This window comes from Myodes glareolus, chromosome 2 (assembly GCF_982192425.1).
Source record: "Myodes glareolus chromosome 2, mMyoGla1.1, whole genome shotgun sequence".
In the NCBI taxonomy this organism is placed as follows: domain Eukaryota; kingdom Metazoa; phylum Chordata; class Mammalia; order Rodentia; family Cricetidae; genus Myodes; species Myodes glareolus.
The window spans coordinates 44,189,409-44,212,309 of NC_142027.1; the positions used below are offsets into that span (position 1 = coordinate 44,189,409).

General features: G+C 40.4%; 1 protein-coding gene across 3 annotated transcripts in view; it reads left to right on the forward strand.

Annotated features, from left to right (window-relative positions):
- Positions 1-2,466: 2,466 nt before the first annotated feature.
- Polq (DNA polymerase theta) overlaps positions 2,467-22,901 on the forward strand; it is an 85,105-nt gene continuing 64,670 nt past the window's right edge. For 2 of the 3 annotated variants that reach the window (XR_007229580.3, XM_048422437.3), the window contains exons 1-9: positions 2,467-2,741; positions 3,650-3,829; positions 5,729-5,859; positions 7,340-7,496; positions 9,710-9,818; positions 12,479-12,698; positions 13,834-13,981; positions 16,563-16,709; positions 18,082-18,294. Coding sequence is in view for 2 of the 3 variants with exons in the window: in XM_048422437.3 (XP_048278394.3) it covers positions 2,582-2,741; positions 3,650-3,829; positions 5,729-5,859; positions 7,340-7,496; positions 9,710-9,818; positions 12,479-12,698; positions 13,834-13,981; positions 16,563-16,709; positions 18,082-18,294 (1,465 nt within the window). In the remaining variant the exon portion in view is untranslated. Of the gene's footprint in view, positions 2,742-3,649; positions 3,830-5,728; positions 5,860-6,759; positions 6,860-7,339; positions 7,497-9,709; positions 9,819-12,478; positions 12,699-13,833; positions 13,982-16,562; positions 16,710-18,081; positions 18,295-22,901 lie in introns of those variants that run through there. The other variant, XM_087899943.1, reaches the window with a different exon arrangement.

Sequence of the window (22,901 nt, forward strand, 5' to 3'; positions counted from 1 at the left end):
ACCTACTTAAGAATTAACTAGTTCCTGTCTTCCCTCATAGTCAGCAAGTCCATGAAAAGGCAACTAAAAAGACATGCTATCAAGACCCAGGGATTCAGTCACTTTTCTACCTTCTATCAGCTTACGCTTTATTTTTTGAAACAAGGTCTCTCAATGAACTCAGAACTCACCCAAGACTGGCTGCCTAGCAAGCCCCAAGAATCCCCCGTCTCCAGCTCCCCACTGGTGGGATTAGAGGTGCTTGCTCACTGCTGTGTCTGGCTTATTCTGGGGTGCTTAGGGAGGAGCTCATTCTCATTTCTATGACCAGTTACGAGTTTCTGCAATAGCTACAGAAAGAGGTTTCTATGTCAATGTTAAGAACAAGATTAATTTATGGATATAAGTCCACTTTACAAATCATTACTAGTAGGTTCCTTACTAGGGCCTAAGATCTCCCCATGCATGGGCTTGTGACCAGGCTTATGGTACTGTTATATTTGAGAAGTAGCTTTGGTCTTTTAGTTTTGAAGACTCAAAAAATATATTGGGAATAGGTATTGAAGATTTGAAAGAAAATTATAAAATTTAAAGTTTATTTTAGGCTTGCAGCTAGATGACACATACTGTTCCTTTCTATACTTTCCTAATGATTTTCCTCATTTGATCGTAGTTCACATAATAAAATAGGTTAGTATTGGATAGCCTAACCATAAGAGATTTCTCTGGCTTATTCTTTCTTTGTTACAATGTTGAATTATTATAAAGGTGTATTAGAATTTTTAAATGTGATTTTCTTTGAACATATTTATGTGGCAGCACTGGGCTCAGCACTTTGTATACACACTCATCAAAATAGACTCTTATTTTTCCCATAGGGTGCAGAAATAAGCACAGAGGGGCTATGCAAGTTACCCAAGAAGGCACAGCTGTTATGTTTCTAAATCTAGACTGTGGGGGTCGACAGCTAGATTGCAGGAGGCCTGCACGGTTCCAGCTGTGAATGTAAGTCAGGAGTCCTTTGATGTCTTTTCTCCTTGAGTAGCAGTCACAACTTAGTCTGCATCCTTCTCTATATTCGCTTTCAGAGCAGGAACCATTCCAACACTGCATCACTGCCCCCGGAGTCTGGTATCTAGTTAAAGCCCAATAATTTCTGAGTAAGTAGAAGCACACAAGACTAGAGTGTCTCTTTCATGGAGTAATGCCTCCCTCTGGTGGGATTTTAGAATATTGTCCTTTAGTGGCTTCTTAAGTTCACCCCCCACTTCACCCCCGTTTTCTTTTCCCCAAGTTAAGGCCATAGTTTCTCCCGGGTAGGATTGACACCTACTAGTTGGCTTGGTGAGAGGAACTGTGGAACTAGGCAATTAACAGGCACCAATTTATGTCCGGAAGTTGGTCACAGCACATCTGTTAATGAGTTCCTTGTTCTCAATGACTCCTCACGCCCTTTCAGTGCCTCTTTTTTCAGCACCACAGAGATCTGTCCAGAAGCTCCAGGATGGTCATAGGATCCGTAGCCTATAATGCTTGAAAGAACACCTGAGTGCAGAGCTAGTCCCTTCCCTAGCAACTGTCAACACAAAAAGTGCAGCTCTCATTTCTAAGGGAATAAGAGGTTCTGAAATTAAATGAGTGACCATGATCCCAGGAACATAGATTTATATATCTATATGTTTCTGTGGTAGTAGTTTCACGGAATTTTTATCTTTAAGATATAGTTACAGAACAAAGTGCTATAAACTTAGACATGTTAAGATGCATCGGTGGAATCATCAGGTAGGATAGATAAAGCAAATCAAGAGAAATCTCTGCTGTCGGGTTCAGATGCTGAGCTTAGCTTTTCAATCCGTGGAAGTACATTCCCAAAAGACTTACTTAGTAGTCACAGGTATGTGACAGAATTGTGTGACCAAACAAGTAGCTATTTAAAAGGCTGAGATTGCCTAAAGTAATTCGGCACCGAATCTGCCACATTACAGCCTGGAATGTTTAGCCCCGTAACCTCTGCGCACCCCATTCCCATCTTCCGCCAGTTACTTTTGTTCACGTATTCTACAAGAGGAAAGCAGCACAAATTACGCTCTACCAGAGATCTTAAATTTTCCTGTTTTACACACTTCTCCACAGTTCTGTTTCACAATTTGGAATAGTTTTCTGGAAAAAAAAACGAAACAAACAAAAACAATAGTAAAGAACAGATACGTTTCTAATCTGTCCACGTACGGCAGCTCATAAGTTCATTTCATCGCCAGCACAGCTTCTCTATTCAAACTAGAAGTGGATAAAAACAGAAGTAATGTTTTTAGGACAAACTATGAATGCAGATCCAGGAGCTCTACTACTTTTTCCTTCCCTAGCGCGGGTGGAGGCCGGAAGCCAGACTTCAGCGCGGGCTGGTCCTTCCCTCGTGACTCTATGGTAGTCGGGTTCTTCTAGCCACGAGAACTCTGTGGTTCCGGGGCGGGCTGGGAGGTCTGAGTTTGAAGGCCAAGGCGGGAAGATGGTGGTTGCAGCTGTCACTAGGCTGGCGTTTTCCCGCATGGGAGGCCTCTGGGGCTGTGTGGTGCCCTGAACAGCCAAGAGGAGGTTGTTTGCAATGAGTCTTCCGCGCCGAAGTGGGAAACGGCGGCGTTCAGCGTCCGGTTCCGACTCATTCTCGGGAGACGGCGATAGCTATGTCAGCCCTCAGCTGCCGTCTGGACCGGTGCTGAGTCCACCTCCAGGGCTGGGACGCGACCCGAGGGCCGCAGGGGCAGGTACTCGTTCAGCGGGGCTGGGACAGCCGGAGGGCTGCTGGTCCACGCACTTTTAGCACTGGGGCTGGGACGGCCCGAGGGCAGCAGGGACATATATACCAACACGGGGCCTGAGATGGGCCCCCAGGGCGGCAGGGGCATGCACTTCAGCACCGGGGGCTGGGACTCCAACACCCGGGGCCTCCCTCCTAGCCGCTAGCATGCCAGCTGTTTTAGTCCTTCACTGGCTGTATAGATATAGGCGTTGTTTTTTTCGGGGGGGGGGGGGATCTTTACAACTTCACAGAAGCAACTTCATTATGTCGAGAATTTGCTTCGAATAATGCCCTGTACAACTTCGGATCTTCCACCCGATTGCCAGGTGTAGTGTAGGAAGCCGGCTTTTTGGAATCCAGAGCAAAGCTGGAAGGGATCCGTGTTGTTTCCTCAGAATGTCAGCCTAACGCTTTTTTTTTTTTTTTTTTCTTTAGGCAAGGGCTTACTCTAGGTCTTGCCGGCCTGGGGTCTCGAACTCTTGATTCTACTTCTGCTTCCCAAATGCTGGCATTACAGGCCTGCACCAATGCATCCATAATTCTTTGTCTTTGGTTAATACTAAAACGTAAACAGAAACTTCTCTAACAGTTTTGTAATGCTCTTTTATCACACATGGAGTGTCTTCTTCCCGCCTCCTCATCTGTCCAAACTCTATTCATTGTGTACAGCATACATTTTTGTTTGTGGGTTTGCAAAATGTATCAAGCAGATAATGTACTGGCATCTTTGTGTACAGGATCAGTTTCTTATAATTGTTTTGAAGTCAAGATGTGCTAACAGTTTATTTCAGCATGTAGGAGTTCCAACAGTAGAGGGCTAACTATTAAAGTTGTTTGTTGGAGATAATTAAATTGTTTTTGTTTTCTTGAAAGGGACATGCAAGCAAAGAGTTCCCGAGGACCAGCTAGACCAGCTGCTACTGGCAAACTGGGGACTCCCTAAAGCAGTTCTGGAGAAATACCATAGTTTTGGTGTACGGAAGATGTTTGAATGGCAGGCAGAGTGTCTTTTGCTTGGACAAGTCCTGGAAGGAAAGAATCTAGTTTATTCAGGTATTCAAATTGCTGCAAACTCATTTCCCTAAATTGCCAGTGTGAGCGATTCTTTATTGGGGTGGCCACAGCTTTTAAACAGGTGGACAAACAAATGCTTTAAGGAAAGTGGCGAATATGTGGAGTGTCAACATTTGCATACTGATGTCATGGAAGTTCCGTTATGTGGTAGAGGAGGGGAAACAAGGACACTGGTAATTAATGTACTTAAAATTCTCTTTCTTAGTGAACATATGTCTCAGTGCATTTATAATGGAGGTGCCAGCCTGCTCTTCCTCATTTGATCTCATTTGCTTTTCGGGATGTAGACTTTGTGTATTCATAATTGAGTTGTTTGTGCAGAATCATATGGACAAAGCAATATGTAGTATACTTTATAAGATTTATATGGGTTTTCAAGGGCTACTTTGATATGTGCAATTTTAAGTCTGTGTTTGCTGCAATGATTTAATGATCTAATATAAGATACAGTTCCTTTGTCTGAAGTTCTGAAGAAATTCAGATTTTTTTTATTAAGGCTCTAATAAAGAACTAGAATATTAGCTAAGTACATATAAGTTCACACTGTGGAGTTAGACTGATTGGGTTTGGGAACTTTATCTTTTACTGGCTGTATGAATTTGCAAATTGAAGGGAGAGGTGGAGACAGGGGACACTGACTGACTTTGCAGTGCTGAGAGTTAAATTGTTTCCTAAGTATACAAACTTAGAACAGTTGGACACACAGAGAGTCCTCCTAAGTACACAGTAGTGTAGGTCAGTTTATGTGGTGGTGTGGTCTGGTTATATCAGTTTCTGTACTCACTGTGTTGGTCAGCAACTCACAGTTATCAAGACATGTTTACCTAAGATGTATGTTGAATCTGTGAACTTTTCTGTGCTTGGATCCATTGCCTGGTGTAACTCACTGTCTTCCTTCTAGATTTGTCAATACCCTTGTTACTCATTTATCTTTTTCTCTCTTCTTGCCGTTCTTCTGCAGCCCAAGTGCTCACTATAAATACGACCTTTTCACTGTTTTTAAGAACTTGTTAGTCATTTTGCATTGCTTTCGGGATAGATAAAAAAATCCTTAGATGGCAGGATTGTAACAGTCTTCTTTGTGTAGCATTAAAACATTTAAAAGACTTTAAATTATGTATGTGTATATGTGGCCGTGTGTGGGTATGAACTGAAAGTGCAGTACCCACAGAGACCAGAGAGGGTGTCAGACCATCTGGAGCAGGAGTTACAGGCAGTTGTGAGCTGACTGATATGGCTCCTGGAATTCAACTCTAGTTGGGTGCTGCGAATTGAACTCATGCGCTCTCTAAGAACAGTACACTCTCTCATCTGCTGTGCCATCACTCCAGCCGCAGTTACAACCATTGGTGGTTTGTTTTTGTTTTATCTCTTTATTTTTTCTCCCCTGAAGGCTTTTGTACTCCAGACTCGTGAAATCACTGTCATCAGAACATTCCAGGCTCTCCTCCAGGTCTCTGCACATGTTTCTGATGCTTGGCATCCTTTCCTCTCCCCATAAGTTTCTTTCCTTTCTGGAAGCTTCCCTATAAGTTTTCCCAATTTCTGTCTCTCGTGAGACAGAATTATCTTACAGGTGCATAGTGGGGTTTTTACCTATTCAGTCAATTCTTAAAGAAACTTATAGAATTAATGTGGTACTCAGTAATAGCCATCATTAATTTCTAGTACAAAGACTTAAAACCTCTCTGTTTGCTCTGAGACTGTTTGGAAACCTAGTGTAGAGGCAAGGGCATTTTGGGGGGGTTAAGGTTTTAGATTGAGTCTTTAATGATGTATTAATCCTAGAGTCTGTAATACTGATTATGGCTTACAGCATTTATTAATGCAGTGTACTAAAAATGTTTGTCATAATTATGTGGAATAATCACATTTTAGCTCCTACAAGTGCTGGGAAGACTCTTGTGGCAGAGTTACTTATTTTGAAGCGGGTTTTGGAAATGCGGAAGAAAGCTTTGTTTATTCTGCCCTTTGTGTCTGTGGCTAAAGAGAAGAAATGCTACCTCCAGGTAATGGTTTCTGCTGTTTGAAGTAGTGAAAGGTTCATCATTGGTAGCATTGGCTTTGCTCATTTGAAGGAGGTGTAAAATCAAATGGAAAACGAAGTTTATTTTATCACATGTATGTAGATTAAAAGCTGACTGTTAAAATCTTAATAGTTTAGCAGAATAGCTGGGCCTGGTGGCACAGGTATGGAATTGGATCTGCTTAAGAGTCTGAGGTGGGAAGATTACCTGCGCAACTTAGTGAAACTCTGTATCAGAAAGTAAAAAGAGGCCTGGGAATGGTATAGCTCAATATTACTAACAAACCTCAAAGAGAGAAATTTAAAAATTATTATTGCATAAAGTAGAAAGGGATATCAAATTAAAAGGGTAGCTTGGAGAATACTGTTCAAAAATGATAAGCTTTTCTTAGGAAGTAAAGAATAGCATGTAATTGCAAAGAAATAGCGTGTTTAAGGAAGCCTAGCCACCCCAGCTGAGGACCACCGAGAAAATGCAGGGACTGGAGGGAAGATTCTTTTGTGCTTAAAGGGGGTGCTCCAAGCTTGTGGTCAGACGTCTGATTGTTGAGTGGGTCATAGTTTCTGCTTATGCAATGCTTCATGGGTTTTAAGGCATTTTCACAAATACAGTGTCCATTAGATAGAAAAACCTGACTGTTGTGGTTTCTTCAGCTAAGTAGTGTGCTGCCAGAATAGAAATCTCTGTAAGGACGGTCAGGAATCTGGATTTCAGTCCTGTGTCGCCAAGCACACAACCTGCAGGGCCTTGTGGTTTTCACTTGTAAACTGAGGCTGCTAACTCTTAGTACTATAACTCAGTAAGCTCAGACTCTCAGAGGAAATTGATTAAATGAACATCTGTAAAGTTCTGTGGTTTTACAAATCTTTTTAACGGTTATTTCAGAGGCCAAATAGCCAACAAAGCTGGTCCTACTCAGTAGCCTCCTCTCAACTTAGACCCAAAGTAACAAAATGATGAAAGGATTCCTTTTATTGAGAAGGTATGTTAGTTAAAAGTTAAGCCAAAAAAGTTAATATCAATCCCACTGAATTTAACTTTTGAAAACTTTTCTTCCATCATATGAAAAACTAATCTTTAGTAGGATAAGAATATTTTCCTTGTAAAGTATACATTTGTTCTTTAGAACATATTAGTGTTAAAAATTAACTACTTTCTCCTATTGAATTAAACATGTAGCACTTCAGTGTTTTCCAATTTTAATTTCTATAATAGTTGCTTGAACTTAGACTATGAAAACATTTCACTTTTTTTAACAGAAATATCTATCTGTGCTAAGCTTTGTTAACTCTAAACATATTTTAGTATATGATTTTATTTTTAGTATGTGATTATTAAAGCCATCAGGTTTTGATCAGAAACAACCATCTTTAAATGCTTTGTTTATGTTCTGGGGTAGAACCTACCTGTAACTCATTAAAATCTAAGTTTTCATCTGATTATTTCTTTTTGCTTAATTTAGAGTCTGTTTCAGGAAGTAGGGATAAAAGTAGATGGCTACATGGGCAGTACCTCACCTTCTAGGCGTTTCTCCTCCTTGGACATTGCTGTTTGCACTATTGAGAGGGCCAATGGGCTGATCAATCGCCTCATTGAGGAAAATAAGATGGATCTGTTAGGTAAGAAAGCAATAAAGTTAAACAAGTATTTCCTGTTGCTGTCTTTGATGGAATAAAGTGAAACTGTGATTCCTGAATGACCTGTATGTTTATTTCCTGTCCTCTATTCTTGGAGGCAAGAATTGCAGAAGTAATGTCGGGAACTTCATGTTTTATGTCTTTCTGTTATTGATTTTACTATCTTGCATTAGAATTTATTTTCACATTTGAGTGTCTTTGTGGCATGACACATAGCGGGAGGTCAGAGGACAGCTTTTGGGCGTTGATTCTGTTGGATATGGGTCTGGATATTGAACTCAGGTTATCAGCTTGGCAGTAAGCACCTTTACACATTGAGCCGTCTCACTGGCTCCTATCTTGCATTTTTGAACTTTATAAAAGACAGGATATCCTTGAGCCTCTGTTATTCCTCATTGCTTCTTTCTTGTCTCAACTTTGCCTGGAGAGAAGGAAGCATGCTGGGGTTGTCCCTACCATCTTTAAAACTAGTGACTTTATGTGTTCATTATTATATTTTGGTATTATGGGGTCTGGATCAGAAGCTACCATTCAATAAGGAAATGATAGTCACATAAACTGGTTTTATGCTTGATACTCTGAAGATTTTTTTGTCTTAATAATACCTTTCTCCTACCCTGAAGGAAAGGTCACTATACAGAGGTAGCAGCAGGAAAACGACTGTAGTAGCAGTAGAAACAATTGAGTCTGTGTTGTTAAAACAACACAGCTGTGGTAGGAGAGAAATGGGCACTGAGATAGTGATTAGAAAGGCCTGGTAAGACTGCCTTCTGATGCTCAGAGAGAGAAAAATCACAGTCACTTTATATCAAAATTTTCTTATAACTTGTGACCTCAGTCGTTTTAACTATCTTGAGGATTTTGCTTTGCACACTAAGCAGAATAAGTTCTTTTAGAAGAATGAAAGTGTGTTGATATAGCATATCATGTAGTATGAATTGGAGATAGTGTACAGACAAGGACATTTCTTCTTATGTCATTAGGAAATTGAAAGGTTTTTATAAAACAGTGATTTTATAAAGCATCAAGACTTCCAGGATAAATAACAGGTCAGGTATTCTAAGAGAGAAGTTTATAGCTATAAATGCCTACATTAAAAGCAGTCTCTGACTCTTGCCTGCTTGTGGGATCCTATTCTTCCTACTGGGTTGCCTCATCCAATCTTGATGATGGTATGTCTGGTCTTACTGTAGCTGGTTATGCCATGTTTGATTGATGTCCCTGTGAGGCCTGCTTTTGCTGAGTCGGGGGTGGATCTGGGGGAAAGGGAAGATGGGGGAGAGAGGCTAGGGGGAGAGGAAACTGCAGTTGGCATGTAATCTATGAGAGAATAATAATAATAAAAATACAATCCTTAAAAAAAACAAAAAGAAAGAAATCAGAGCGATTTCAAATAACCTAACAGGGCACCTTAAGGTTTCAGAAGATCAAGGAAAAGTTAAACTCAAAATAAGTAGATAGGAAACCATGGGCTATTAAGCAAAAAGTTTCAGTGCCAGGTATGTTATGATCCGGAACCCCCAGGGGCACCCAAACAATGTAGGTTCTTGGCATTTTCACATCTCTGGGAATAGGACATCTCAATTGAGGAAATGCTCCTATCACACTGGTATGAAGGTCAGCCTGTAAGGGCGTTTTCTTGACTGATAATTGATGTGAAAGAGCCCAGCTCAGTGTGAGCAGTGCTATCCCTAAGCAGGTAGTCCTTGGATGTGTAAAAAAGCCAACTGAGCATGCCTGGAAACAGCACTCTTCTGTGGTCGCTCCAGTTCCTGCTTTTTGGTTCTTGCCTTGAGTTCCTGCCTGGCCTCCTCCAATGATGGACTGTGATCAGGAAGTGTAAGCCAAAAAGACGCTTTCCTCCCTAACTGGCTTTTGGTCATGGAATTTATCATAGCAATAGAAAGAAGACTAAGATACTGGGTTTGGTGGTTTTGTTAACCCTGAGTAAGCTAATCACTGACTTTCTGTAGTTAGAATATATGGCATATATAGAATGGATTGCTTAAGATCCTGAAACATCTTGGAAGAGATTGGCTGTTCCACAGAAGCTGTCCTTTCCTTCATGCTGGGACTTTGCATTACCTGCAGGATCTTGTCGTGACAGTTATTTGCCATTAGATGTGGGCTTCTGAGTCCGAAAATGCTTAGAACTGTGCAGTTTTGTAAAAGGTCAATCTGGAAAATCCTTCTAGGAATGGTGGTTGTGGATGAGTTACACATGCTGGGGGACCCTCACCGAGGATATCTTCTGGAACTTTTACTGACCAAGATTTGCTTTGTTGCTCGGAAATCAGTATCGCGGTAAGTGCCTGAAATGACTGCTTTCCTGGTATTTGAAAAAATGTTGAGAAAGAATCTATAAAAGTGAAAAAGTAAGATTTATAGGAGTGTAGTACCTTTTTTATTTACACAAACTCATGGAATAGTAGTTAGATTTTGTTCTAAAACTGGTTCTCAACTTCTGGGTTGTGACCCCATTGGGGGCTGAATGACTCTTTCACAGGGGTTGATTAAGACCACCAGAAAACACAGATATTTACTTTAGTTCATAACAGTAGCAAAATTATAGTTATAAAAATACCAACAAAAATAACTTTATGGTTGGAAGTCATCACAACATGAGAAACTGTATTAAAGGGCCACAGCGTTAGGAAGATTAAGAACCACTGCTCTAAAAGAAGTACTTAACTGATGTTAGACTACTTTCAAGCATTTAAATGTTTCTGACCACTCATTTCGACAAATGACAACTCCGTGATAGAATTAGAACTAGAAAAACAATGAGCTTTATGTTGTTTCTCAAAACTTGTATCCATTACTTGCACTCAGTCCTTCCTAATCTATTAATAGCTAGCCTTTCTGGTTTGCTTTTCTACATATTATACTGTGTCTATGTTTACATTTGTTACATATATGCATACATACATATATATTATTTTGGCTAGATTATGTATGTGAAAGAGAATATAAGTTTCTTTTTCTGAGATTGTGTGACCTTGCTAAAATTACCCATTCAAAGACTACAGTTTTTTTTTTTTAGAAATTTTACAATTTTCTTTTTCTTTAGAGCTGAATGTATTCGTGTGTACATCGAGTTCTCATTATGCATTCATCTGTTGATCCCATTCTTCATATTGTGAATAAAGCATCAATAAACTTAGGGGTTCAGGTCTCTATGGTAGGGTTGTGGAGTTCTCTGGGTGTATGCCCAGGGTGAAATAGAGGGATCATAAGGGAGTTTGATTTTTAACTTTCTGAGAAATTTTTGAACTGTTTTCCACAATGGCCGTACCTCCACTAATAGTGAATCCTCTCCAACATTGGTTGGGTCTCCTGTATTTGTTGTCAGATTTGTTGATGATAACTATTCTGAGTGGGGTGATGTGCTTTCTCAAAGTAGTTTTAATTTGCATTTCTTTGATGGTTAGGGAAATTGAATACTTAAAAAATAGTTATTGACCATTTATGTTTTTTTTAAAACTATCATTTATTTGCCTATTGTTGATGTTGATTGGTAGTTTTACATCCTTGGGTGTCTAGTTTCTACAATTCTTTGTAAACCCTGGATGTCAGCCCCTTGTCTGCAGTGTAGCTGGTGAAGATTTTCTTCCATTCTGTGGGGTATGTGCTCTGTTTCTTTGCTGTATAGGAACTTTATTGTCATGTGACCCCACTTGTATACTTGGGGTCAGTTTCTGTGCTGCTGTTGATGTGTTATTCAGAAAGCCCACATACTCCTTTAGTCCCGGGACTTGGTAGAGAGACAGGGTCTCTGAGTTGAAGCCTTCCTGTTCTACATTTTAAAGACTACGTCTAAAAAAACAAAACAAAAACCTGAAACTCTGAAATCTACAGAAGAAAGCATAGAGGATATCTTTCAAGACATTTGGAAAGCAAAAGTCTTTTTGTTTGTTTTGTTTTGTTTGAGACAGACTCTCACTATGTAGCCTTGGCTAGCCTGGAACTTACAATGTAGACCAAGTTGTCTGAACTTACAGAGATTCATCTGCCTTTGCCTCCTGAGTGCTGGGATTAAAATTTGTTTTAGGTTTCATAGTAAGGTTGTTGATCCATTTTGAATTGATATTTGTAAAATTTTTGTCTATTGATTTCTTGCTATGGTAAATTAACATTTTTTTCTTTTTTCTTTTCTACTCTCCCATACCCAGTTTCCTTCCATCCTCTTCAGTTCTTTTTTTTTTTTTTTTAATCCACTTACCCCACCATCTTCCCATTCCCCCAGATAGGATTCTAATTTTGCTTGGATCATTTTTCAGTGTTACAGTGATATGGCCTTGTTAACTCAGCTGTTGTATATTATGATTGTTTTTACTTTTTGAAAGCCGCCCCTTTTTCCCTTACACTATTACATGTCTTTATTGTTTGATGGCTTGGTTTTTTGTATACTGTGCTACATACTTATCCCTACTATATATAAGGGAAACATAACTAGAAAATGCCTACAAGTTTGGAAATTAAATAAGTACACTGTTTACTAAATTTTGTGTCAGACATGTAAAAAATGTTACAACTGACTAAGAAACACAACCCAGTGTCTTATGAGAGGCTTAAGCAGGCATTTGCAAGAGAAGTTCCAAATGATCTGCCCATATGAAATGGCACAAAGCTTGTTAATCATCTGAGAAATTGCTTAAGTATAGATACAGTGTCTCCATAGTGTTTATCGTTAAAATGATTGACAATACAGTTGTCAGATGGTGACAAGATTGTGGGACAGTAGAGCACACAGATTGTGGAAGTGCTACTTTGTCAAGTCTTCCTGGAGAACAGCTTTGTGTCACTCATTAAATTTGAATATCTGGCCAGTAATCTGTGAACAGTGATTTTATCCAAAGAAATGCTTGCATTTGTGCACCAAGGCCAGGACAAGAGTATCGTTAGCAGTACTATGACCTTGTTGTCTGCATATTTCCTAATGTATTTTCCTTTGGTTTTTCCAGCCAGGCAGACGCAGACAGTGCTCTGTCTAATGCTGTGCAGATTGTTGGCATGAGTGCTACTCTTCCTAATCTGCAGCTCGTAGCTTCATGGTTGAATGCCGAACTTTACCGTACTGACTTTCGCCCAGTTCCACTTTTGGAATCAATAAAAATAGGAGATTGCATATATGACTCCTCAATGAAGCTTGTGAGAGAATTTCAGCCCCTACTCCAAGTGAAGGTGAGTCACTCCTCTTACATCTCCACTATCAGTGCCTTCGAGTTTTCTACAAGTTGTTAACAATTTTTAATTGTATAATTAGAGGTTGCATAGTAACTGAATGTATGTTATGTATTTGTTGGAATTGATATTAAGCTACTCAGTTTTACCTTAAATCATTTGATGAGAATAGTGAGAAGGAGAATGTAGTATGCCTTTAATTTAAATGACCATCATTTCCTGGTATATAATAGAAATCGTTTTTTTTTTTTCTAGTCAGTGAGATTTTGTTATGGTTAATTTACTTTAAACACTCAGGTGGAATACTGATATTTGCTGAATGTAGATCTGTATAGTAAGTGTACTGAATGAGAAGATTATTGTTTCAAAAGCCAGATAGACCTTCCTCTGACACTGAAGAGAGTTACACAAAATGGCTGAGATACTATTATTTCAGTCATGAAAAATCTCTGACCCTTCTATCTTTATCTATAAGATCGAGTATAATACTTGGTTTTGGTAAGAATACAATATGATTGTGTGTGCGTGTTTGTGTGTGTGTGTGTGTGTGTGTGTGTGTGTGTAGTAGCACTTGTAAAGTCCTTGATATGCAAGTTACTCCCTGATACCTCTGCACACTTTGACGTTCTTCCAGCATGGAGGGGCTTCCATAGACCATTCACACAAACTCTTTGCTGTGCTTGAAATATATACTTGCCACTGAGATAATGCATCTTCTCCTTCACGTCTGAGCTCACTCGTTTACTCAGAGAAACCTCCTTTAGGTCGTTTCAAATCTGTGAGACTAAAACCTTGCAAATATTTCTTCTCCAGCACATCTTCTGGTGGTTGAGCTCCTTCCCGTGTTTCTTGGTGAGACTGTAAACAAACCCCTTGCCAATTAAGGCTATGTGTATTCACCACTGTATCTCTACTACCTGAGTTTAGGGCTTAATAAACATGAGTTGAATGCATAGAAAAATTTTTCTTTTTACCCATCATCATTAATGAAGTTTGTTTTTATTGTAAATGATTTTTATTCTGCCTTTGAGTTAAAAAATCTTTTTAATGGATCAAAATGTAGAATTTTGATCCAGTGTGAAGATGTTCTGGAGGTAATATATGACTGATGTAGCTATTTCTCTTTCTTTTTTAGGGAGATGAAGATCACATTGTTAGTTTATGTTATGAAACTGTTCGTGATAATCATTCAGTATTACTCTTCTGTCCATCAAAAAAGTGGTGTGAGAAGGTAGCAGATATCATTGCTCGAGAGTTTTATAATCTGCACCATCAGCCTGAGGGTGAGTGACAGGTGGAAATCCAGCCTCCATCCTTGCCGTGTGGACGGTAGTACTAGTGATGACAGTAGAATCCTCCATCCTTACTGTGTGGACAGTAGTACTGGTGATGACAGTAGAATCCTCCATCCTTGCTGTGTGGACGGTAGCACTGGTGATGACAGTAGAATCCTCATCCTTGCCGTGTGGACGGTAGTACTGGTGATGACAGTAGAATCCTCATCCTTGCCGTGTGGACGGTAGTACTCGTGATGACAGTAGAATCCTCCATCCTTACTGTGTGGACAGTAGTACTGGTGATGACAGTAGAATCCTCCATCCTTGCTGTGTGGACGGTAGCACTGGTGATGACAGTAGAATCCTCATCCTTGCCGTGTGGACGGTAGTACTGGTGATGACAGTAGAATCCTCATCCTTGCCGTGTGGACGGTAGTACTCGTGATGACAGTAGAATCCTCCATCCTTACTGTGTGGATGGTAGTACTGGTGATGGCAGTAGCAAAGTGTGTCCCTGCTCTGTCACTGTCACTGTGTGTCAGCTAGGTATTCTCGGCAAGGCTGCTTTTGTCACTCTAATCTCTTTTTGTCCTCTTCATAGAGAATGTGTGCATATACTCGGGCTAACTGTCAGTGCAGTATCCTGTCCAGGCCCATCTTCCCTGGTGCTGTCTATACCAGGCTAAAATATATGCTTATATCGTTCTATGACAGCATACTCCTGAAGGACTGGAGTCTTCATCGTCTTCTATTAGGTTTTGTTATTGTGATTTGGAGTAGTGGTTCCTAAATGCAGTTTTTGGATTGGAGCCTGGTCTGGTCTGTTTATTTTCTCCATGAAAATAGAGTAGCACATTTTTTATAAATGTGCTTACAATTTGGAATTCTCTTACCAATTTTTTTAACCTTAAAATGTCCTTTTTTGGGCTGAGGGGGGTCACTTAGCTGTAAAGTGCTTGCCTTGCAAATACAGAGACATGAGTTTGATCTCTAGAACCATGTTTTAAAAAGGTGAGCCAAGCCTAGTGTTGTTTGTAATCCCACTCAGGGTGGGTGGTGGAGACGGATGTTGTCGGCCATCCAGCCTGATTTACTTCAGAACCCAGGCTAGTGTGGAGCCGTACCTCAAAAGAAGATGAAGATTCCGAGGAACAGCACTTGAAGTTGTTCTCTTATCTCTACATGCATGTGCACACGTGTTCACCTTCACATACATGAACACATGCATGTACACACGTACTGCTGAGTAATAACTTATACTTTTATTGTTTTTAGCAGAACAGAACATAGGTAACCCTATGTGTATCCTCAGAATTTTAAGAAAAGTTTGCCTAAAAAGTAAAAATACACAAAATATAAGTTATATATTAAAATAGGTTTTTAATGAAGCTTTGAAAGTTTAGGAATCTAGAAGTCTGGGCAATTCTTTAAGAAGATAAGACTTCCTGTGTTTAAAAGTAACTCTAAAAGGCACATTTCAGCAGGCGGTGTTGCAGGGTTTCTCTGTAGCTTTAGAGCTTGTCCTGGAACTAGCTCTTGTAGACCAGGCTGACCTCGAACTCACAGAGATCCGCCTGCCTCTGCCTCCCAAATGCTGGGATTAAAGGCGTGTACCAACACCGCCCGCTGCATCTTTGTTACATATGTGTGACTGTTAGCTTAGTGACAGAGGAACCAGGGAGAGCTGGGGTCCCAGGCAGTGCTGATGTGCTGGTTGGCGGGACACATCTTGAACAAGGACTTTGACGTTTGGACTTTACTTGTGTGTTGTAACTGTGACAGAAGCAACTTAAGAAAGGGAAGATGCCAGGCAGTAGTGGTGCACGCCTTTAATCCCAGCACTTGGGAGGCAGAGGCAGGTGGATCTCTGAGTTCGAGGCCAGCCTGGTCCACAGGAGCTGGTTCCAGGACAGGCTCCAAAGCCACAGAGAAACCCTATCTCGAAAACCAAAAAATAAAATAAAAGAAAAGAAAGGGAAGGCTTGTTTTGGTTCATGGTTACACAGGGTACATACAAGTCCATCATGGTGGGAAGATGTGGGAGAGTTCATGGAAGCAGAAGCAAGTGAGTCAGGCTCCACCAACGTGGCAGCAGACAGGAAGCAGATGGCAAGGGCTAGAACCACAGGTGGGCTTTACTCATAAAGGTGTCCCTCCAGTGGCCCATGCTCTCAGCCAGGCCTCACCTACAAAAGCTCCACAACCTCCTAAAACTTCCACCATCTGAGGACTAGGTATTAACCATGAGCCTGCAGGGAGCATTTTCTGTTCAAACCGTAACAAGTGGTAATCTGCTTTCTCCAGCAGGACCCCTTTGCTCCCCTCCTTTGAAAAGCTGATCTTCCTAACTTTGGGATACATTCTTAGAACTGTCTATGAAGCTTGCAGCCCTGTCTTGTTTGTATCATAGTGTTCTGGGTCAATGGCTCTAAAAGATCACGGATGTGGCATAGTGGATAGTATGTGGCAGTTTCTGAACCTTATATTTATTTCTGTCATCACTTGGCAGGTAACAACCAATGAAGCAAAGAAACTTGTACAGTTGGTGATTTATTTACTTATTTATTTGTGTGTGTATGTTTGACAGGATTAGTAAAACCATCTGAATTTCCACCAGTGAATCTAGAGCAAAAGAGCCTTCTGGAAGTGGTGGATCATCTGAAGCGCTCGCCTTCAGGACTGGACTCTGTGTTGAAGAACACTGTGCCTTGGGGAGTAGCATTTCATCATGCAGGTATTCCCGGTTCATCATCTTGTGTTAAGATGTTTTCAGCACAGGCTGGAGCTCTGATCAAGAGCTCTCGTTACTTCTGTAGAGGATCTGAGTTTGATTCCCAAGACTCATGTTGTGAACTACCTGTAAGTCACTCAGGGGATCTGATACGCCCTCGTCTGGTCTCTGGGCTCCTGTACACACATAATGCGCATATGGGTTCACACAAAAGCACATGAAATAATAAAATAAATAGAAAAAAATTAAAAAACCTCACCAGACTTTTATAATTTCTTCATTTTTGTGTTTATGTGAATTTATTTCTTGTTAATCACACTTAATATTTGTATATTTCATTTTGAGAAACAGTGGATTAGTCAAACCAGAGTAAAGCAAAATTTTTAAGCTTACTTGTCTGGATTGTATGACTATGCTAAATAATGAATTTTTTCTAATCACTGGGAAAGCAAATTCTAAAAGTCTTACTTGTCTATATGTTGTTTCCTTAAAATTTATGTTAGAGTAACACTTTCTACTCAAATTCGATGTTACTTCGTTTCCTCTTATGTCAAGAATTGAGATAGGCTCACAGACACAGCAAAGTTAAATTTGTTTTAGAAACTGTCATTGAATTGAAGAGGACTAGAAGTGAAAAACCCGATGGGTGGGCTGTCAGAGTCTCTGGTGTGTGACAGTCACTGGGTGAAGAGCTTCATCTGTGGTCATGTGTGTTAAGATTGTATCATAGGAATGTTTTCTTTAATGAGTTTGCCAGAGGTTGTTATAAAGATGAAATATGATCATGAATGAAAATCTGGGCGCTCCAGAGAAAATTGTTGATTAATAAATGCTGGTATGGGGAAGAAAAGAAGAATGTTTTCAAGATTGGAAATTTAATCCTTTCAGTTTTATTCAACTTTCATCTTATATAGTACATATATAATTTTAATGATAAATAACCATGATAAAATTTTAAAATAAATTTAAAAATGTGTATGTGTACGTGCATATGCACACACAAAGTCCAGGGTTGTTAACCAGTAGTATGCAGTTAAATTCAGCCTGCTGTCTGTTCTTATAACTAAAATTGGATTGGACCACAGCCCCACTCACTTGACCTGCTGCTGTTTTCTTTGGACAACAGCAGGATAAGTAGTTTCGGCAGAAACCATCAGTTCCACCTAGAACATAGATAATGTTGCTGAACTGCCTAAGAATGTCTAAAGATGGAAGATTATACTCTTAAATAGGTAGACTGATGATGTGTTTGTTTATAATTTTAACTGTTGTTTAAAAGATCTTTAAAGGCTTGTGTGGACTCTCAAATCTGCTTATACGTAGTCAAGTACATTGCTTCTGTGGTAATATGTTTTGGGATCTGTACTTTATTTAGGTCTTACATTTGAGGAGAGAGATATCATCGAAGGAGCCTTCCGTCAAGGTCTTATTCGGGTCTTGGCAGCAACGTCTACTCTTTCTTCGGGAGTGAATCTTCCTGCACGCCGGGTGATTATTCGCACTCCAGTTTTTGGTGGCCAGCCTTTAGATATCCTCACCTACAAGCAGATGGTTGGCCGCGCTGGCAGGAAAGGCGTAGACACCATGGGTGAGTTTGGATATAGTTGTCAGGGCATTGCAGACAGACGGTCTACTTGGAAGCTGACTGGTACCTGGCTATTTCTTATTGTGATATATTTCTTTATTATACAGTGCACTAATGTTCTCCTCTTGGGTTATTTAATATTTATAGTGAATATGATTTTCATTTGTTAACTATTGGTTTTCTTCTGGTAGAGAATTAAGGTTTTTCTTTTGTGTTATATGTAGTGAAATGATTCAGTATTATATAAAGAACAAGATTTGTGATTTTATTAGCTAGAAGATGATTTCAATTTCTATGTCTGCTTCTTTTTCCTCTTTTATCAATAGGTGTGGTGTATGTAGCTATGGGCACCCTTGCCCATGCCCAGCCATGCATATGTAGAGCAGAGGTCCACACTGGATATTTTCTCTTCATTCTCCATCTTATTTCAAATATTTTATATTTTTATGTATATGTGCATATCTGATGGGGTATGCACATGTGAGTGCACTTGCCTGGATCTCTTGGAACTGGAGTCATAAGCAGTTTTGAGCTGCCCAGCATGGGTGCTGGGAGCCAAACTCAGTTTCTCTGGAAGAATAAGTTTTTTCACTCATTGAGGCATTGTCCAGACTTCTTCCACCTTAAATTTTGAGACAGAGTATCTCACTGAACCTGGAGTTTGCCATTTTTCCAGCAAGCACTCAGGTTCTGTTTGTCTCTGCCCCACCAATGCTGGGGCTAAGGATGCAAGCCACCGCCTGGGTCTTACGGGGGCTGGGTATGAACTCAGGTCTTCATGCCTGCGCAGTAGGCACTTGAGCCATGGATCCATCTTCCTAACATCTCATGTGGACCTTTTAGTGTTTACTCCCAAGCCGGACAGGGCGCCAAGAACTAAGAAGTACTGCATTTTGTCTCTGAACTGGGACAACTTGCACCAGCAAGTAATGATGCTTTTATCAGAAATCCAAATAAAAGTTTTGACTTAAACAATGAAGTAGTTTTTGAATTAAATACCAAAAAAGAAGCAAAAATTACTTCACGTCTTATTATTCAGTCTTATAATTAAGACTAATTGCTAAATGATAGTCAGTGTTTACTTACTGCTTTTAAGGTGGTGGGACCTGGGAGATGGAGTCTAAAAATGAGGCACTGTAAAATCTCTGCAGTAGTCAGCTTTATTCAGAGCATCAGCCAGTTTTTACTCTGAGGATTAAGAAAAGTCATCTGAGCAAAGTGTGCAATCAAAAGGACAAGCCACACAAGGCAAAAACATTTTTGCACAGAGGCATATAACCAAATGACATTAGCCGGTTGTAATGGATAATCTGAAGTAAACTGACTTCTCTCCACTGTGCCTGGGAGGGGCCCAAAAGCACATTCCAAGAACAACCCGTGCTGTGGAAGAACAGAGATTACAAGACTCTTGTCTTGTTTACTTGGAGTTTTCTAACCAGCACTCAGAATTCCCATCACATTACTCTATTCTTGGACCGTGTTCTGACAGTCAGGACCTCCTACTGACATTTACAATTTATTTTCTTGTATATACTTTCTTCCTTTGTTTCTATCTTTGTATTTTGATGGTTTTCCCTAGTGTATGCTTTAGATTTTTTACATTATAAAGTTTACATAAAATATAAAAGGCTAGATAAAGCTGATAATAAGCTCTCTAGCCAGGGAAGCAGATGCCTGACACCCAGCATAAAAACTGTCACTAACAACCAGAACAATGGCTCCCTTAGAGCCCAGCAGCCCTACCACAGCAGGCCCTGAGTGCTGCAACATAACTGAAGCACAAGAACAAGACCTTAAGGTAGTTTTATGAATATGATAGAGGTCCTTAAACAGGAAATAACAAATCCCCCCAACCCCCCCCCCTTTTTTTTTAAAAAAAAATCTATGCTTGGGGGCAAGACAGAGGGGAGAATATTGAAAGAGATATCTTGATGGGGGGCCATTTTAGGGTTAGGGAGAAACCTGGTACCAGGGAATCTCACAAGAATCCACAGGATGACCCCAACTAAGACTCCTAGCTATAGTGGAGAGGGTGTCTAAACTAGCCTTCTCCTGTAATCAGATTGGTGACTGTCCTAATTGTCATCAGAGAGCCTTCATCCAGTAACTGATGGAAACAGATGAAGAGATCCACAGCCAAGCACTAGGCAGAGCTCTGAGAGTCCTGTTGATAGGGAGGAAGGATTGTATGAGTTCAAGGTCATAACAGGGGAACCCACAGAGACAGCTGACCTGAACTTGTGGGAGCTCATGGGCTCTGGACTGACAGCTAGGGAACCAGCCTGAGACCGACCTAGACTCTCTCAATGTGTGTGTGTGACAGTTATGTAGCTTGTGTTTGTGGGGCTCCTAGCAGTGGGATCAAGGCCTGTCCCTGGTGCTTGAACTGGCTTTTGGGAACCCACTCCCCATGCTGAATTGGAAATAAGTAGTTTTCTTTGTTCTCAGGCATGAATGATAGCAAATGCACACATATGTATATGTAAAATGTTTTTTAATAAAAATTTTCATATAGTAAAAAATAAAGTTGGTAATAAGTTTGATTGCATATAGCTCTATGCTTTTATTTTCCCACCCATATATTTTAATGTCAAAACATAATTTTGTAATTTTTATCCTTAGACAATATTTTAGTTACACCTGTCTTAATAGACTTGCCTGTGGGTTGTCATGCTAGAGGTAAAATCACTTCATACAATACCATTTTAGTACAAAGTATTTTGAATGCTTCTCAATAAACTATTGATTTTTGAACTTTCCTATATTTTATGTTATTAATTAATATTAACACAATCTGAAGAAGACTGTTATCTAATTCCTGTGAGGCAGTCCTCATTGCAATGAGTTCTTTTAACTTTTGTTTGTCTGGGGAAGATTTTTGTTTTTTTCCTCATTTCCAAAGAATAGCTTAGCTAGGTAAAGTGTATTTGGCCAGGTTTGTCCTTCTGCACTGAGTGTAATATCTGACTTTTCTGGCCTGTGGGGCTTCTGTTAAAACTTTTTCATTGTTTCATGGGCTTCCCTATGTGTATATATTTCTTAATACTTACTGATTTTTAGAACGTTTTCTTTGCCTTTGAATTTTTTTCACTAAAGTCAATTTATTGATTTAAAGATAAGGTATGAATAGTATTAATAGATTAATACAACTCGCTAATTCAAGAGAGATGCTCATAGTCCAGGTGTATTAGCTTACACTGAGAAACTCACAATTCTGTGTGCAGAAAGAGGATAGCCAGAATTGTATAGGCATCCTGAGCAATGTGAAGAAATGCTCTCTCTCTCACAAGATCTGCACAACTTTTGCATATTGTATTTACATAATAAACAGTTAACCCTGAACAGAAACAAAAACCCTGAACAATTAATAGTCTTGTGTCCAAATTCTCATCCTCAAATTGTAGTAACAGAATTGTGGGAATGAAAGCAGACAGTTCTCTGAATATTAAGGGTCAACCTGGGATGCATAGAGTTAGAATTTTGTCTCAGCAAAGAAAACTGAACGGGGTGGTGGAAACTGCCTGTGCTCTCCATTCTGTGGTAGTTGAAGGCACGACAGGATCAGGAGTCCTTAAAAGAAGTCAAGCAGTGGAAAGTCGTCACATAAGTCAGGTTGTGACGCATGGCCTAGGAGAGCATCCAGTTTACAGAGATTTTCAGTAAAGAGCTGATCTGTGTTGTCCTTGCAGCCTTGATCATTCTCGAAGACCGGAGTGGGGCCAGCTGATTCAGTCTCACTTTCCGTCCCAGCGGTCTTGGTGGCTGCCTCTACAGCTGCTGTTGAAGCAGTGCTGGAAACTGGGGGACAGACTGGGTCTGGATCTTGGGCTGGTGCCGGGTGGGCAGACTGACCAGGGATTCTGTCTTCAGCAGCTGGGGATTGGCCAGCTTGTGCACACTTCATTGCTTCATGTAAGAGACACTCATTGGTCTGATTAATGGAAAAGATGGAATCTGGCTCTAGGAAACTACTTAGGCTGAGGGGAGGAGGAAATCTGTCATGGAATGGGCTCCCCACATGGAGAACATGGATTCTGAGTCTGGAGAAATAATGGAAGGGCTGACTTGAGGAGAATTGACACCCAATTGTCTCTGGGATGAGGAATCCTCAAAAGCAGAGGCCATGAGGACAGTACCATTGGGGCTGGCACGTTTAGCATGGGAATCCTGGCCTCCCATCTGTGGGAGTTCTCTAGCCTTCTTCCTTTGCTGCCTCTGCTCCCTGCATCTCTAATTCTTTTTCAAGATCTCCTCACAGGTCCAGTCAATCTTGGAGAAAATGGATGCCTGGTCTAGTGAATTGTTCAAGGAACTGAATTGAGGAGGAGGGGTCATGAGTGATGGCCTCTGACCCATGGAGAAGATAGATTCCGAGTGTGGGGCAATATTCAAATGGCTGAATACAGGAGGAGCACTGACACCCGGTTGTGTCTCATGCTTAGAATCTGAGGTGGCTGATGCACTAGGAAGGACACAATATTCGAGAAGTCCATACCTACTATGTGATTGGTGGCCTCCTTTCTCAGCTAGTTCTATATCCTTCTGCCTCTGCTGCCTCTCCCTAACTGGGCTCTTGAAGCATTCCACCTCAAACATCCGATCAGCAGTGG